At 53.1% G+C, this 18,048-nt stretch overlaps 1 protein-coding gene across 3 annotated transcripts in view; it reads right to left on the bottom strand.

Annotated features, from left to right (window-relative positions):
- INO80B (INO80 complex subunit B) overlaps positions 1–18,048 on the bottom strand; it is an 81,889-nt gene that overhangs the window by 12,737 nt on the left and 51,104 nt on the right. For all 3 annotated transcript variants that reach the window (XM_063925676.1, XM_063925669.1, XM_063925686.1), the window contains exon 3: positions 7,180–7,292. In XM_063925676.1, the coding sequence (XP_063781746.1) occupies positions 7,180–7,292 (113 nt within the window). The remainder of the gene's footprint in view (positions 1–7,179; positions 7,293–18,048) is intronic.

Raw genomic sequence — 18,048 nt, 5'->3', positions numbered from 1 at the left:
CGCTCCTCCTCCCCTGCTACCGTCTGTGCACAGTAACACCGCTCCTCCTCCTCTGCTACCGTCTGTGCACAGTAACACCGCTCCTCCTCCTCTGCTACCGTCTGTGCACAGTAACACCGCTCCTCCTCCCCTGCTACCGTCTGTGCACAGTAACACCGCTCCTCCTCCTCTGCTACCGTCTGTGCACAGTAACACCGCTCCTCCTCCCCGCTACAGTCTGTGCACAGTAACACCGCTCCTCCTCCCCTGCTACCGTCTGTGCACAGTAACACCGCTCCTCCTCCCTGCTACCGTCTGTGCACAGTAACACCGCTCCTCCTCCCCTGCTACCGTCTGTGCACAGTAACACCGCTCCTCCTCCCCTGCTACCGTCTGTGCACAGTAACACCGCTCCTCCTCCCCGCTACAGTCTGTGCACAGTAACACCGCTCCTCCTCCCCTGCTACCGTCTGTGCACAGTAACACCGCTCCTCCTCCCTGCTACCGTCTGTGCACAGTAACACCGCTCCTCCTCCCCGTTACAGTCTGTGCACAGTAACACTGCTCCTCCTCCCCTGCTACCATCTGTGCACAGTAACACCGCTCCTCCTCCCCGTTACAGTCTGTGCACAGTAACACTGCTCCTCCTCCCCTGCTACCGTCTGTGCACAGTAACACTGCTCCTCCTCCCCTGCTACCGTCTGTGCACAGTAACACCGCTCCTCCTCCCCTGCTACCGTCTGTGCACAGTAACACCGCTCCTCCTCCCCGTTACAGTCTGTGCACAGTAACACTGCTCCTCCTCCCCTGCTACCATCTGTGCACAGTAACACCGCTCCTCCTCCCCGTTACAGTCTGTGCACAGTAACACTGCTCCTCCTCCCCTGCTACCGTCTGTGCACAGTAACACTGCTCCTCCTCCCCTGCTACCGTCTGTGCACAGTAACACTGCTCCTCCTCCCCTGCTACCGTCTGTGCACAGTAACACTGCTCCTCCTCCCCTGCTACCGTCTGTGCACAGTAACACCGCTCCTCCTCCCCTGCTACCGTCTGTGCACAGTAACACCGCTCCTCCCCCCCTGCTACCGTCTGTGCACAGTAACACCGCTCCTCCTCCCTGCTACCGTCTGTGCACAGTAACACCGCTCCTCCTCCCCTGCTACCGTCTGTGCACAGTAACACCGCTCCTCCTCCCCTACTACCGTCTGTGCACAGTAACACCGCTCCTCCTCCCCTGCTACCGTCTGTGCACAGTAACACCGCTCCTCCTCCCTGCTACCGTCTGTGCACAGTAACACCGCTCCTCCTCCCCTGCTACCGTCTGTGCACAGTAACACCGCTCCTTCTCCTATGCTACAGTCTGTGTACAGTAACACCGCTCCTTCTCCCATGCTACCGTCTGTGCACAGTAACACCGCTCCTCCTCCCCTGCTACCGTCTGTGCACAGTAACACCGCTCCTCCTCCCCGCTACAGTCTGTGCACAGTAACACCGCTCCTCCTCCCCTGCTACCGTCTGTGCACAGTAACACCGCTCCTCCTCCCCGCTACAGTCTGTGCACAGTAACACCGCTCCTCCTCCCCTGCTACCGTCTGTGCACAGTAACACCGCTCCTCCTCCTCTGCTACCGTCTGTGCACAGTAACACCGCTCCTCCTCCCCTGCTACCGTCTGTGCACAGTAACACCGCTCCTCCTCCCCGCTACAGTCTGTGCACAGTAACACCGCTCCTCCTCCCCTGCTACCGTCTGTGTACAGTAACACCGCTCCTCCTCCCCTGCTACCGTCTGTGCACAGTAACACCGCTCCTCCTCCCCGCTACAGTCTGTGCACAGTAACACCGCTCCTCCTCCCCTGCTACCATCTGTGCACAGTAACACCGCTCCTCCTCCCCTGCTACCGTCTGTGCACAGTAACACCGCTCCTCCTCCTCTGCTACCGTCTGTGCACAGTAACACCGCTCCTCCTCCCCGCTACAGCCTGTGCACAGTAACACCGCTCCTCCTCCCCGTTACAGTCTGTGCACAGTAACACCGCTCCTCCTCCCCTGCTACCGTCTGTGCACAGTAACACCGCTCCTCCTCCCTGCTACCGTCTGTGCACAGTAACACCGCTCCTCCTCCCCTGCTACCATCTGTGCACAGTAACACCGCTCCTCCTCCCTGCTACCGTCTGTGCACAGTAACACCGCTCCTCCTCCCCGCTACAGTCTGTGCACAGTAACACTGCTCCTCCTCCCCTGCTACCGTCTGTGCACAGTAACACCGCTCCTCCTCCCCTGCTACCGTCTGTGCACAGTAACACCGCTCCTCCTCCCCTGCTACCGTCTGTGCACAGTAACACCGCTCCTCCTCCCCGCTACAGTCTGTGCACAGTAACACCGCTCCTCCTCCCCTGCTACCGTCTGTGCACAGTAACACCGCTCCTCCTCCCCGTTACAGTCTGTGCACAGTAACACCGCTCCTCCTCCCCTGCTACCGTCTGTGCACAGTAACACCGCTCCTCCTCCCCTGCTACCGTCTGTGCACAGTAACACCGCTCCTCCCCCCCTGCTACCGTCTGTGCACAGTAACACCGCTCCTCCTCCCTGCTACCGTCTGTGCACAGTAACACCGCTCCTCCTCCCTGCTACCGTCTGTGCACAGTAACACCGCTCCTCCTCCCCTGCTACCGTCTGTGCACAGTAACACCGCTCCTCCTCCCTGCTACCGTCTGTGCACAGTAACACCGCTCCTCCTCCCCGCTACAGTCTGTGCACAGTAACACCGCTCCTCCTCCCCGCTACAGTCTGTGCACAGTAACACCGCTCCTCCTCCCCTGCTACCGTCTGTGCACAGTAACACCGCTCCTCCTCCCCTGCTACCATCTGTGCACAGTAACACCGCTCCTCCTCCCCTGCTACCGTCTGTGTACAGTAACACCGCTCCTCCTCCCCTGCTACAGTCTGTGCACAGTAACACCGCTCCTCCTCCCCTACTACCGTCTGTGTACAGTAACACCGCTCCTCCTCCCCTGCTACAGTCTGTGCACAGTAACACCGCTCCTCCTCCCCTGCTACCGTCTGTGTACAGTAACACCGCTCCTCCTCCCCTGCTACAGTCTGTGCACAGTAACACCGCTCCTCCTCCCTGCTACCGTCTGTGCACAGTAACACCGCTCCTCCTCCCCGCTACAGTCTGTGCACAGTAACACCGCTCCTCCTCCCCTACTACCGTCTGTGTACAGTAACACCGCTCCTCCTCCCCTGCTACAGTCTGTGCACAGTAACACCGCTCCTCCTCCCCTGCTACCGTCTGTGCACAGTAACACCGCTCCTCCTCCCCTACTACCGTCTGTGTACAGTAACACCGCTCCTCCTCCCCTGCTACAGTCTGTGCACAGTAACACCGCTCCTCCTCCCCTGCTACCATCTGTGCACAGTAACACCGCTCCTCCTCCCCTGCTACCGTCTGTGCACAGTAACACCGCTCCTCCTCCCCGCTACAGTCTGTGCACAGTAACACCGCTCCTCCTCCCCTGCTACAGTCTGTGCACAGTAACACCGCTCCTCCTCCCCTGCTACCGTCTGTGCACAGTAACACCGCTCCTCCTCCCCTGCTACAGTCTGTGCACAGTAACACCGCTCCTCCTCCCCGCTACAGCCTGTGCACAGTAACACTGCTCCTCCTCCCCGCTACCATCTGTGCACAGTAACACCGCTCCTCCTCCTCTGCTACCGTCTGTGCACAGTAACACCGCTCCTCCTCCCCGCTACAGCCTGTGCACAGTAACACTGCTCCTCCTCCCCGCTACAGTCTGTGCACAGTAACACCGCTCCTCCTCCCCTGCTACCGTCTGTGCACAGTAACACCGCTCCTCCTCCCTGCTACCGTCTGTGCACAGTAACACCGCTCCTCCTCCCCTGCTACCGTCTGTGCACAGTAACACCGCTCCTCCTCCTCTGCTACCGTCTGTGCACAGTAACACCGCTCCTCCTCCTCTGCTACCGTCTGTGCACAGTAACACCGCTCCTCCTCCCCTGCTACCGTCTGTGCACAGTAACACCGCTCCTCCTCCCTGCTACCGTCTGTGCACAGTAACACCGCTCCTCCTCCTCTGCTACCGTCTGTGCACAGTAACACCGCTCCTCCTCCCCGCTACAGTCTGTGCACAGTAACACCGCTCCTCCTCCCCTGCTACCGTCTGTGCACAGTAACACCGCTCCTCCTCCCCGTTACAGTCTGTGCACAGTAACACCGCTCCTCCTCCCCTGCTACCGTCTGTGCACAGTAACACCGCTCCTCCCCCCCTGCTACCGTCTGTGCACAGTAACACCGCTCCTCCTCCCTGCTACCGTCTGTGCACAGTAACACCGCTCCTCCTCCCCTGCTACCGTCTGTGCACAGTAACACCGCTCCTCCTCCCTGCTACCGTCTGTGCACAGTAACACCGCTCCTCCTCCCCTGCTACCGTCTGTGCACAGTAACACCGCTCCTCCTCCCTGCTACCGTCTGTGCACAGTAACACCGCTCCTTCTCCTATGCTACCGTCTGTGTACAGTAACACCGCTCCTTCTCCCATGCTACGTCTGTGCACAGTAACACCGCTCCTCCTCCTCTGCTACCGTCTGTGCACAGTAACACCACTCCTCCTCCTCTGCTACCGTCTGTGCACAGTAACACCGCTCCTCCTCCTCTGCTACCGTCTGTGCACAGTAACACCGCTCCTCCTCCTATGCTACAGTCTGTGCACAGTAACACCGCTCCTCCTCCTCTGCTACCGTCTGTGCACAGTAACACCACTCCTCCTCCCCGCTACAGTCTGTGCACAGTAACACCGCTCCTCCTCCCCGCTACAGTCTGTGCACAGTAACACCGCTCCTCCTCCCCTGCTACCATCTGTGCACAGTAACACCGCTCCTCCTCCCCTGCTACCGTCTGTGCACAGTAACACCGCTCCTCCTCCCCTGCTACCGTCTGTGCACAGTAACACCGCTCCTCCTCCCTGCTACCGTCTGTGCACAGTAACACCGCTCCTCCTCCCCTGCTACCGTCTGTGCACAGTAACACCGCTCCTCCTCCCTGCTACCGTCTGTGCACAGTAACACCGCTCCTTCTCCTATGCTACCGTCTGTGTACAGTAACACCGCTCCTTCTCCCATGCTACGTCTGTGCACAGTAACACCGCTCCTCCTCCTCTGCTACCGTCTGTGCACAGTAACACTGCTCCTCCTCCCCTGCTACCGTCTGTGCACAGTAACACCGCTCCTCCTCCCCTACTACCGTCTGTGCACAGTAACACCGCTCCTCCTCCCCTGCTACCGTCTGTGCACAGTAACACCGCTCCTCCTCCCCTGCTACCGTCTGTGCACAGTAACACCGCTCCTCCTCCCTGCTACCGTCTGTGCACAGTAACACCGCTCCTCCTCCCCTGCTACCGTCTGTGCACAGTAACACCGCTCCTCCTCCCTGCTACCGTCTGTGCACAGTAACACCGCTCCTTCTCCTATGCTACCGTCTGTGTACAGTAACACCGCTCCTTCTCCCATGCTACGTCTGTGCACAGTAACACCGCTCCTCCTCCTCTGCTACCGTCTGTGCACAGTAACACCGCTCCTCCTCCTCTGCTACCGTCTGTGCACAGTAACACCGCTCCTCCTCCTATGCTACAGTCTGTGCACAGTAACACCGCTCCTCCTCCTCTGCTACCGTCTGTGCACAGTAACACCGCTCCTCCTCCCCTACTACCGTCTGTGCACAGTAACACCGCTCCTCCTCCCCTGCTACCATCTGTGCACAGTAACACCGCTCCTCCTCCCCTGCTACCGTCTGTGCACAGTAACACCGCTCCTCCTCCCCGCTACAGTCTGTGCACAGTAACACCGCTCCTCCTCCCCTGCTACCATCTGTGCACAGTAACACCGCTCCTCCTCCCCGCTACAGTCTGTGCACAGTAACACCGCTCCTCCTCCCCTGCTACCATCTGTGCACAGTAACACCGCTCCTCCTCCCCTGCTACCGTCTGTGCACAGTAACACCGCTCCTCCTCCCCGCTACAGTCTGTGCACAGTAACACCGCTCCTCCTCCCCTGCTACCATCTGTGCACAGTAACACCGCTCCTCCTCCCCTGCTACCGTCTGTGCACAGTAACACCGCTCCTCCTCTGCTACCGTCTGTGCACAGTAACACCGCTCCTCCTCCCCGTTACAGTCTGTGCACAGTAACACCGCTCCTTCTCCCCGCTACAGTCTGTACACAGTAACACTGCTCCTCCTCCTCTGCTACCGTCTGTGCACAGTAGCACAGCTCCTCCTCCTCTGCTACCGTCTGTGCACAGTAACACCGCTCCTCCTCCCCGCTACAGTTTGTGCACAGTAACACTACTCCTCCTCCCCTGCTACCATCTGTGCAGTGACACTGCTCCTCCTCTTTCTCCCTCACTCCCTCCCATCACTTGAGCACAGTAACACTGCTCCTCTCCCACCACCTGCGCACAGTAACACTGCCCCCCTCTCTCCCACCACCTGCGCACAGTAACACTGCTTCTCCTCTCCCACCACCTGCGCACAGTAACACTGCTTCTTCTCTCCCATCACCTGCGCACAGTAACACTGCCCCCCTCTCTCCCACCACCTGCGCACAGTAACACTGCTTCTCCTCTCCCACCACCTGCGCACAGTAACACGGCTTCTCCTCTCCCACCACCTGCGCACAGTAACACTCCCCCCCAGCTCTCTCCCACCACCTGTGCACAGTAACACTGCGTCTCCTCTCCCACCACCTGCGCACAGTAACACGGCTTCTCCCATCACCTGCGCACAGTAACACGGCTTCTCCTCTCCCACCACCTGCGCACAGTAACACGGCTTCTCCCATCACCTGCGCACAGTAACACTGCTTCTCCCGTCTCACACCACCTACGCACAGTAACACTTCCCCCCAGCTCTCTCCCACCTGCACACAGTAACACTGTGCCCCCTCTCTCCCACCACCTGCGCACAGTAACACTCCCCCTCTCTCCCACCACCTGTGCACAGTAACACTCCCCCTCTCTCTCCCACCACCTGCGCACAGTAACACTCCCCTCTCTCCCACCACCTGCGCACAGTAACACTGCTCCCTCCGTCTCTCACCACCTGCGCACAGTAACACTGCTCCCCCTCTCCTGTGTAAGGTAACATTCCTCCAGTATATACACATCTTTCTCATGACTCCGCCTCACCCAGCCATGCTCGGTACTGCTCTATAGGCACTCCTTCCAACGGCTCATCATCCTCATCCACAACCATCAGCGGGGACTGCGACTGCTCTGGGATGACGGTAAACGTGGGGACGCTGCAGAGAGAGAGAGGACAGGTCAGTGGTACTGACAGCGCAGATCACACCTGCTCACTAGCGCCACATGCTGGGGAGTGTGAGGAGAGCAGTCATATTTATTGATATCACTCCTTTTCCAGATGAGCATAAAATCAAATCTCCCTATTTTACACGCCAGTTAAGTAACTGGTATGTCTCTGGATCAAGAGAAAATAGGATTTTGGTACTTACCAGGTAAATCCTTTTCTTTGAATCCATAGAGGGCACTGGAGTACTCTAGGGATATGGACGGTTCCACTGGAACTAGGCACTGAACAGTTAAACTTTGACTATACCTCCCCTCCATATCCCAGAGTACCTCAGTGTTTTTTACTGAGCCGAACTGGAGCTATAGAGGTTGACAATGGAGAAATACATATAACCAAAAACGGACAACAATAAAGTTGACACCAACAAAAAATGACAACTAACAGTTGACACCAACCCGACAGAATTTCTAATTTGAAACAGTCGGTGAGAGTGTGTTACCATAATGTTCCCTGCACTTACCACAACCAGGTAAAACTGCTCTGGGTGGGCGTCCAGTGCCCCCTATGGATTCAAAGAAAAGGATTTACCTGGTAAGTACCAAAATCCTATTTTCTTTTTCATCCACTAGGAGTCACTGGAGTACTCTTGGGACGTACCAAAGTTTCCCCCCGTGGGCGGGAGAGCTGTTTGGCACCTGTAACACTAGGCGGCCAAAGCTAGATGCTGATGCCGCAAAAGTATCAAACTTATAAAAGCGCACAAACGTGTGCACTGATGACCATGTAGCCGCCCGGCAAAGCTGTGTCGTAGAAGCTCCACGACCAGCTGCCCATGAAGTTCCAACAGAACGTGTGGAATGAGCTGTTACTGATGTAGGCAGCTGTAACCTAGCATGAAGATAAGCCTGACGTATGGTCAGTTTTATCCATCTGGATAGGGTCTGCTTAGAGGCTGGCCAACCCCTCTTGGCAGCATCATAGAGAACAAACAACGTATCCGTCTTACGAAGTGTAGACGTTCGAGACACATAAACGCGTAAAGCGCGTACCACATCCAGAGTTTCAGAATGTCCTAATAACACAGGAACTACTATTGGTTGGTTGATGTGAAAAGATGACACTACTTTTGGTAAGAAAGCGGGATTCGTCTGAAGTTCCGCTCTGTCATCATGAAACACCAAATATGGTGGCTTGCATGACAAGGCACCCAAATCTGAAACTCGCCTTGCTGAAGCCAAGGCTAGAAGAAAAATTGTTTTCCAAGTGAGAAATGTAATATCCACTTGTTGTAAGGGTTCAAAATATGAAGACTGTAAGAACTCTAAAACCAGATTCAAGTCCCATGGCGCTGTAGGTGGAATGAATGGAGGCTGTACTCTGAGGACACCCTGCATAAAGGTGTGTACTGATGGCAAAAGAGCCAATCGTCTTTAAAAGTAAATTGACAAAGCAGATATCTGCACTTTTAGTGTGGATAAACGTAGACCTCCATCTAATCCCATCTGTAGAAATAACAAAAGACGGGATAACTTGAAAGATGAAGTTGGAAACTTCCGAGCTTCACACCAACCTATATAGGCACGCCAAATTCTATAATAATGAGCTGCCGTAACCGGCTTCCTAGCTCGTAACATGGTTGGAATGACTGATTCTGGAATGCCCTCTCTTCTTAAGAGGGCGGTCTCAACAGCCACCCCGTCAAACGCAGCCGCGCTAAATCGGGGTAAAGAAACGGACCCTGTTGTAACAGGTCCGGACGTAGTGGGAGCGGCCAAGGATCGTCTGCGAGTAATCCACGAAGATCCGAAAACCAAGCTCTCCGTGGCCAATGAGGCGCCACTAGTATGACTGTGACGAACTCTCTTTTGATCCGTTTTAGCAATAGAGGGAGCAGCGGAAACGGTGGAAACAGATATACTAGACTGTATGGCCACCTGACTGTGAGAGCATCCACCGCCACTGCCTCTGGATCTCTCGTTCTGGATACATACTGGGGCGTTTGATGATTGTGGCGAGATGCCATCAAGTCCACCTGCGGGTAACCCCACCTCTGGACCAGCATGTGAAACACTTCTGGATTTAATGCCCATTCTCCTGGATGAAAATCCCGACGACTGAGATAATCCGCCTCCCAGTTGTCCACTCCCGGAATGAATACTGCCGACAATATCACTTGGTGATACTCGGCCCAATTGAGGATTCGAGCTACTTCCCGCATTGCCATGCGGCTTCTCGTTCCGCCTTGTTTGTTGATGTATGCGACCGCCGTCGCATTGTCTGATTGCACCTGGACAGCCTGAGCCTGCAGCATGTGCACTGCCTGTCGTAACGCATTGTAAATTGCCCGGAGTTCCAGGACATTTATAGACAGCAATCTTTTGTGATCCGCCCAGAGACCCTGGAGCTGAAGATTCTGAACTACAGCTCCCCAACCTCTGAGACTTGCGTCTGCCGTGAGAATGATCCAATTCCAGGTGCTGCACTGTTTTCCTGCGGTTAGATTCTGTACCCTGAGCCACCAGAGTAGAGACACTCTGGTTCTTGGAGACAACCTTACCCTGTGGTGAATCTGTAAGTGCGAGCCCGACCACTGTGCGAGCACATCCAGTTGAAAAGGACGTGAGTGAAGTCTTCCGAACTGAAGTGCTTCGAAAGCCGCCATCATTGTGCCTAAGAGGCGAATGCACAAATGAACAGAGACTGTGCGTGGCTTGAGCACTAATTGTACCAGATGACGAATGACCTGTACTTTCTGTTCGGGTAGGTAGATCCTTTGGTCTACCGTATCGAGAATCATAACTAGGAATTGAAGTCGTTGGGACGGAACTAGATGTGATTTCTTGAAGTTGACAATCCAACCGTGGTGAACCAGTACATTGTATGTCAGCAATGCCTGTTGAAGGAGGATTTGTTGAGACGGAGCTTTGATGAGTAGATCGTCCAAGTATGGAACTATTATCACTCCTAGAGATCTGAGATGAGCTATCATCACAGACATCACCTTGGTGAATACCCGAGGCGCTGATGAGAGGCCAAACGGTAGAGCCTGAAACTGGTAATGGTTCTGTCGTATTGCAAACCGCAAAAACCTTTGATGAGGAGGCCAAATCGGAATGTGTAAGTACGCATCCTTGAGATCCAGCGCAATCATAAACTCCTGTGGCTCTAGACCTGCAATTACTGATCGTAGAGATTCCATTTTGAATCTGTAGTAAGTGACGTACTGGTTGAGGCCCTTAAAGTTCAATATTGGCCTGACCGAGCCATCCGGCTTCGGTACCACAAACAGACTGGAATAATAACCCTGACCCTGTTGGTGTACAGGGACCAGAACCAAAACTGCTGCGTCCAGCAGAGACTGAATGGCAGTCTGCAGAATCGCCCTCTTGTCGTCCGACAGAGGCAGTCCTGTCCTGAAAAACCGCATTGGCGGGAGACAGTCGAACTCTATTTTGTAACCTGTTAAAACTAGATTGCGGATCCACCCATCTGTGGACGTCTGAAGCCACGCCAACTGGAATGACTGAAGACGTGCTCCTACAATAGGAGAACAGAGATGGGCTGGGAGCCCGTCATGCCACTGGCTTACCGGTGACTTTAGTATCCTGACAAGTGGTATTGGCTCGTTGGAAACTACGTCCCCGACCTCGTCTACCTGGTGTGGCCGTTCCCCTGCCACGCCCGCGAAAGAACTGAGGTGTAAAAGATTTGAACGCCGGTCCAGAATATCTTTTTCTAGGCACTGTTGGAGGAAATGGTAAGAAAACCGATTTCCCTCCCGTGGCCTCAGAAATCCATTTGTCCAATTCAGGACCGAATAACCTCTCGCCCTCATAAGGTAATGCTTCTATTCCTTTTTTGACCTCTGTCTCCGCTCGCCAAGAACGTAGCCAGAGCGCACGTCGTGCTGTGACTAGTGATGATGAAAGGCGAGAAGTGAGCTGACAGACGTCAGTAGAAGCTGTACATAAATAATCAGCCGCTTCCCACATTTGATCAGCGAGAAGTATAAGATGATCATCAGTTAAGGCAGATCCGAGTTCTGTTATCCATACCATTAGAGCTTTAGTTACCCAAATGCCACTCAACCCAGGTCTAAGCAGCACTCCTGCCGCTGTATACATGGACTTCAGCATAACCTCTATTTTACGGTCCGAAGGGTCCTTGAGTGTAGTAGCAGCTGGTACTGGTATGGTTAATTTCTTTGTAAGTTTAGACACAGATGAATCCACCAACAGCGGATTCTCCCATGTAGCTGTCATAGACTCTGGAAACGGATAGCTAGACCTAAATCTGTGAGGTACAGAAAACCGTTTATCCGGATTCTTCCTTGTTTCTAGTGACATTTTATTAAGAGATTCTGACACAGGAAAACAAATTGGAATTCTCTGTCGTTTAGTAAAAACGACCTCATCATTTGTCAGAGGCTCCTCAGTTTCTGTAAAATTCAGAGACTGACGCACCTCTCTGATGAGATTATCAATACCCGGCCTGTCAAAATCGTCACCATCTGACTGCTGGTCTACTTCGCCCTCCTCACCCTCATCTTGTACAGTGAGGTCTGGTGAAGAATCATCAGACAGTAACATAGCAGAAACCGGTAGTTTATAAGAAAAATGAAACTTATCCCCTTTAGTCAAAGAGGATCTGGACCTTTGGTAAGGCTGAGACCCCTCAGGAAGTTCTAGCGGTCTCACCCTAGATTCAGATCTTGCCGCCTCTCGCTCCTGCCGAGAGGCGGCCAACTCTGATTGCAAACCAGCTAAAACATCTGCTAATATAGCCCATGGCGGGTCCGGGGTAGAAACTGGATTTGGAACCGGAGCAGGAGTTGTATTTGTTTCGGAATTTACCACACATACTTTACATGTGGTAAATCCGTCAGGTAATACACCCTTACAGACATTGCAGAAAAACTGCTTCTTAGACTTTGCTGGTGTCTTACTCATTATGTAAATAATAATAAAAAAAAAACAAAGACAAGAGAGAGAAAACCTGTGCGACTCAGTAAATAGTACTAAGGTGTCTCTATATATCTGGCCAAGTGTGCCAGTAATATGCCTGATCCCAAAATCCCCCTAACACCCCTGCGCCTTCAATGGTGGAGAGATGTATTACAGGAAAATCTGGAGAGAAACAGGAAAAACAGGAAGCATGGTTTAATATGTCCCCATGCTCACAGAATATCACAAAGTGCAAACATTTAACTTATGCAGCAGATTGTACTTAAATGTATATACAGGTTGAGTATCCCTTATCCAAAATGCTTGGGACCAGAGGTATTTTGGATATGGGATTTTTCCGTATTTTGGAATAATTGCATACCATAGTGAGATATCATGGTGATGGGACCTAAATCTAAGCACAGAATGCATTTATGTTACATATACACCTTATACACACAGCCTGAAGGTAATTTTAGCCAATATTTTTTATAACTTTGTGCATTAAACAAAGTGTGTGTACATTCACACAATTCATTTATGTTTCATATACACCTTATACACACAGCCTGAAGGTCATTTAATACAATATTTTTAATAACTTTGTGTATTAAACAAAGTTTGTGTACATTGTGCCATCAAAAAACAAAGGTTTCACTATCTCACTCTCACTCAAAAAAGTCTGTATTTCGGAATATTCCGTATTTCGGAATATTTGGATATGGGATACTCAACCTGTATGCCATCCTGTTACTTATCTATACAGCGCTGCTGGCTCTGTATTAGACCATACACCCTGGATAAAGAAGTGTGTGCCTCCCTCTCTCCCCCGTGCTCCGTGTACCGCTACTCTGTATCCGGAGACCGCTGCTATGACTCCGGAAGTGCCAGACGATATGCCGCATGGAGCCGTGGAGCGGCTATGCACCAGCGTGGCTGAGCGCGGCGGGAGAGGTGTTCACAGCGGCGCTGAAAGCGGCGGCGGGCGGCTGCGGGCAGCGCACGGCATAATACACAGACACAGTAATCCCACACAGCGGGGCGGCAGCATGAGCTGACCGCCCCAAACACATACCTGGACCCTGTGGTGAGGGCAATGACGGGGCTTCTCTGCAAGCACTGTCAGCCTTTTACTGCAGGTGTCCTGCACGTGGAAATGAGGGAGCTCTTCTAGAGAGGTCCGACACCCACAGCTGCATGAGCAGCTTTCACTATCCCAAACCCTCGCCTTCTTGGAAGGGGGAAAGGGATGTTTTCAAAAATAATCAAAGAGAAAAATCAATAATTGTGGATCCACTTCCACAAGCCTAGTTGCTCTGTGAGCACCGAAAAAACACTGAGGTACTCTGGGATATGGAGGGGAGGTATAGTCAAAGTTTAACTGTTCAGTGCCTAGTTCCAGTGGAACCGTCCATATCCCAAGAGTACTCCAGTGACCCCTAGTGGATGAAAAAGAAAAACGAGATTTATGGTAAGAACTTACCGTTGTTAAATCTCTGTCTGCGAGGTACACTGGGCTCCACAAGGATTAACATCGGGGTGTAGAGTAGGATCTTGATCCGAGGCACCAACAGGCTAAAAGCTTTGACTGTTCCCAAGATGCACAGTGCCGCCTCCTCTATAACCCCGCCTCCAAACCAGGGAGCTCAGTTTCGTTAACCAGACCAATGCAGTAGCAGGTACCAGAGACGACAATCACTCGTAGCCAAACACACCACACACTCACTACAGGAGAAGGTACCAGCGGCTAATGCCATACCAACCCAAAGAAGCTAAGTGCGTCAGGGTGGGCGCCTTGTGGAGCCCAGTGTACCTCGCAGAAAGAGATTTAACAACGGTAAGTTCTTAACATAAAACTCGTTTTCTGCTGCGGGGTACACTGGGCTCCACAAGGATTAACATTGGGGATGTCCGAAAGCAGTTCCTTATGAAAGGGGACGCACTGTAGCGGGCACAAGAACCCGGCGTCCAAAGGAAGCATCCTGGGAGGCGGAAGTATCGAAGGCATAGAACTTTATGAACGTGTTCCTCGAGGACCACGTAGCCGCCTTGCACAATTGTTCAAGGGTCACACCACGGTAGGCCGCCCAAGAAGGTCCAACCGATCGAGTAGAATGGGCTTTGATGGTAGCAGGAGCTGGACGACCAGCCTGTACATAAGCATGTGCAATCACCATTCTAATCCATCTGGCCAGAGTCTGCTTGGAAGCAGGCCAGCCACGTTTTTGAAAACCAAACAACACGCAAAAGAGAATCAGATTTCCTAATGGAGGATGTTCTCTTCACATAGATACGGAGAGCCCGTACTACATCCAAAGACCGCTCTTTGGAATACAACTCAGGAGAATTAAAGGCCGGAACCACAATCTCCTGGTTAAGGTGGAAGGAAGACACCACCTTGGGTAAACAACCTGGGCGCGTTCTAAGAACAACCCAGTCACGGTGAAAAATCAAATGGGGAGACTTACAGGATAAGGCACCCAAGTCCGAAACCCTTCTAGCTGAAGCAATAGCCAGCAAAAATAGCACCTTAAGGGAAAGCCACTTAAGGTCAGAAGAGGCAAGAGGCTCAAACGGAGACTCTTGCAACGCCACCAAAACCACCGACAGATCCCAAGGGGGCCACAGGTGGCACATAAGGAGGCTGAATCCGCAACACGCCCTGAGTGAATGTATGGACATCAGGTAGGGCAGCAATCTCTCTCTGAAACCAAACTGACAAGGCAGAGATGTGAACCTCGAGAGAGGCCAGACGCAGGCCTAAATCCAGGCCCTGTTGTAAGAAGGCCAATAGTTTGGCCGTACTAAACTTGAAAACTTCATGATTATGAGACGCACACCAAGTAAAGTAAGCATTCCAGACCCTATGGTAGATCCGAGCATAAGCTGGCTTACGGGCCTTCAACATAGTTTGAACGACCGCCTCAGAAAAACCCTCAGGACGGAAGCTTCAAGAGCCACGCCGTCAAAGCCAGACGGGCCAAGTCCTGGTAAACAAAAGGGCCCTGAACGAGGAGGTCTGGTCGTTGTGGAAGGAGAAGGGGACGATCCAACAAGAGGCCCTGTAGATCGGAGAACCAGTGCCGCCTGGGCCACGCTGGAGCGATGAGAAGTAGGTCTCCTCCTTCTTGCTTGAACTTCCGAATTACTCTGGGCAGTAATGACACCAGAGGGAACACATACGGCAGCCGAAAGTTCCATGGGATTGACAGAGTATCCACGAACGCTGCTCGAGGATCCCTTGTCCTTGCTCAGAAGACCAGAACCTTGTGATCGAGACGCCATCAGGTCCACATCTGGAAGGCCCCACTTGTCCACGAGGAGTTGAAACACCTCTGGATGTAGGCTCCAGTCTCTGGCGTGTACGTCCTGACGACTGAGAAAGTCCGCTTCCCAGTTCAGGACCCCCGGAATGAACACTGCGGATATGGCCGGCAGATGGCGTTCTGCCCACTGAAGAATCCTTGATACTTCCCTCATTGCCATGCGGCTTCGAGTGCCGCCTTGATGATTGATGTACGCCACCGTGGTGGCGTTGTCCGAATGTACTTGCACAGGTTGTTCTGTATCAGATGCTGGGCCATTGTCAACGCATTGAACACCGCCCGCAGTTCCAGAATGTTTATCGGGAGTAGAGACTCCTCCTCGGTCCACCGACCCTGGAGAGAGAGTTGTTCCAACACCGCGCCCCAACCTCTCAGACTGGCATCTGTCGTCAGCAGGACCCAGTTGGACATCCAGAAAGGACGGCCCCTGCTCAATCGATGGTCCTGCAGCCACCAGCTCAGCGATAGGCGGACCTCGGGAGACAAGGAGATCATGTGAGATCTGATCCGGTGAGGCAGGCCGTCCCACTTGGACAGTATTAACTTCTGCAGAGGGCGAGAATGGAATTGAGCATACTCCACCATGTCGAAAGCCGACACCATGAGACCTAGCACTTGCATTGCCGAATGTATTGACACTTGCGGACGAGATAGGAAGCATCGAATCCTGTCCTGAAGTTTCAGGACTTTCTCCTGAGACAAGAACAACCGCTGGTTGTGAGTGTCCAATAACGCTCCCAACTGTACCATGCTCCGAGCAGGAACCAGGGATGATTTCTTCCAGTTGACAAGCCACCTGTGGGCTGTCATGACCTGGACAGTCAGATCTACTGTAGATGACACAAGAGAATTTCTGGGGAATTCGCTAGGATCAACAAATCGTCTAGGTACGGTAGGATCCTGACCCCTTGACAGCGGAGTGTAGCCGTCATGACCGCCATTACTTTGGTGAAAACTCGGGGAGCCGTTGTCAAACCAAAGGGTAACGCCCGAAATTGGTAGTGAAGGTTGCCCACCGCAAACCTCAGGTACTGCTGATGAGACACTGCAATAGGAATATGCAGGTAAGCATCCTGTATGTCCAGGGAGACCATATAGTCCCCAGGCTCCAAGGCCAGAACAATAGAGCGCAGAGTTTCCATACGAAACTTGGAGACCCGCACATACTTGTTTAAGGACTTTAGATTAAGAATGGGCCGCAAGGACCCGTTCGGTTTCGGGACTAGAAACAGCGGTGAATAGTACCCCTTGCCTCTCTGAGCCAGAGGCACCTGTACTACCACTCCTGTGGTCAGGAGGGAATGTACCACTGAATGCAGAGTGTTTGCTTTTGCCGGGTCCAGAGGGACATCTGTCAGGCAAAATCGATTAGGGGGATGATTCTTGAAGGGTACGGCGTAACCTCGAGTGACGACTTCCCTTACCCAGGTATCTGAAGTGGTCTTCAACCATTCCTGGGCAAAACCTAGAAGTCGGCCCCCCACCCTAGGATCCCCCAGAGGGAGACCCGCCCCGTCATGCGGCAGGCTTGTTAGTTTTGGTAGCAGGCTGACGGGCAGCCCAGGCTCACTTCGGTCTGGGCTTTTCAGGTCTGGAAGCACGAGCTTGCTTTGGGTACGCCTGGCCTTTTGCTTTACCTGGAGGACGAAAGGGCTGAGGGAAAGTACTTTTAGCCTTCTGTGCGGAAGGAGCAGTACTTTTAGCCTTCTGTGCGGAAGGAGCAGTACTAGGTAGGCAAGCTGTTTTAGCAGTAGCCAGATCAGCCACAATCTTGTTGAGGTCTTCTCCAAAGAGAATGTCTCCCTTGAAAGGAAGAACCTCCAGGGTTTTCTTGGAATCCATATCCACCGACCAGGATCTCAACCAAAGGATACGTCTGGCCAAGAAGGACGTAGTAGCAGCCTTGGCCGCCAGCACCCCGGCACCAGAGGCCGCCTCCTTAAGGTACAGAGACGCCGTGGTAATATACGAGACATTGTCGAGCATGCTCAGATGCGTTGTAAGGCAGCTTCGCCTCAAGCTCCTGAGCCCACGCCTCAATAGCTTCAGCAGCCCAAGTCGCTGCAATGGTTGGCCTATGCACAGCCCCCGTTAGGGTGTAAATCGCTTTCAAACAACCCTCCACGCGTCTATCCGTCGGTTCCTTCAGAGGGGTGACGGTACTAACTGGCAGAGCAGAGGAAACTACCATGTGTGCCACATGAGAATCTACAGGCGGAGGAGTTTCCCAATTTTTACATAGCTCCACAGAGAGAGGATAGCGAGCCAACAGTCTCTTATGCGGTGTGAATTTCGTTCCCGGGTTTTCCCAGGATTCCTGACGTATGTCAGCCAGGTGTTGAAAATGAGGTGAAACTTGCTTAACCACCTTCTTACGTTTAAATCTGTCCGGATTTTTAGAGACAGCTGCAGGCTCAGGTTCATCAGAGACCTGAAGAATGAGCCTGATAGCCTCAATCAAATCAGGGACATCCAC

The sequence above is a fragment of the Pseudophryne corroboree genome, chromosome 1, assembly GCF_028390025.1.
Source record: "Pseudophryne corroboree isolate aPseCor3 chromosome 1, aPseCor3.hap2, whole genome shotgun sequence".
Taxonomy (NCBI): domain Eukaryota; kingdom Metazoa; phylum Chordata; class Amphibia; order Anura; family Myobatrachidae; genus Pseudophryne; species Pseudophryne corroboree.
The sequence above is the reverse complement of the archived record's forward strand: the minus strand, read 5'-3'. Positions and strand labels throughout refer to the sequence as shown.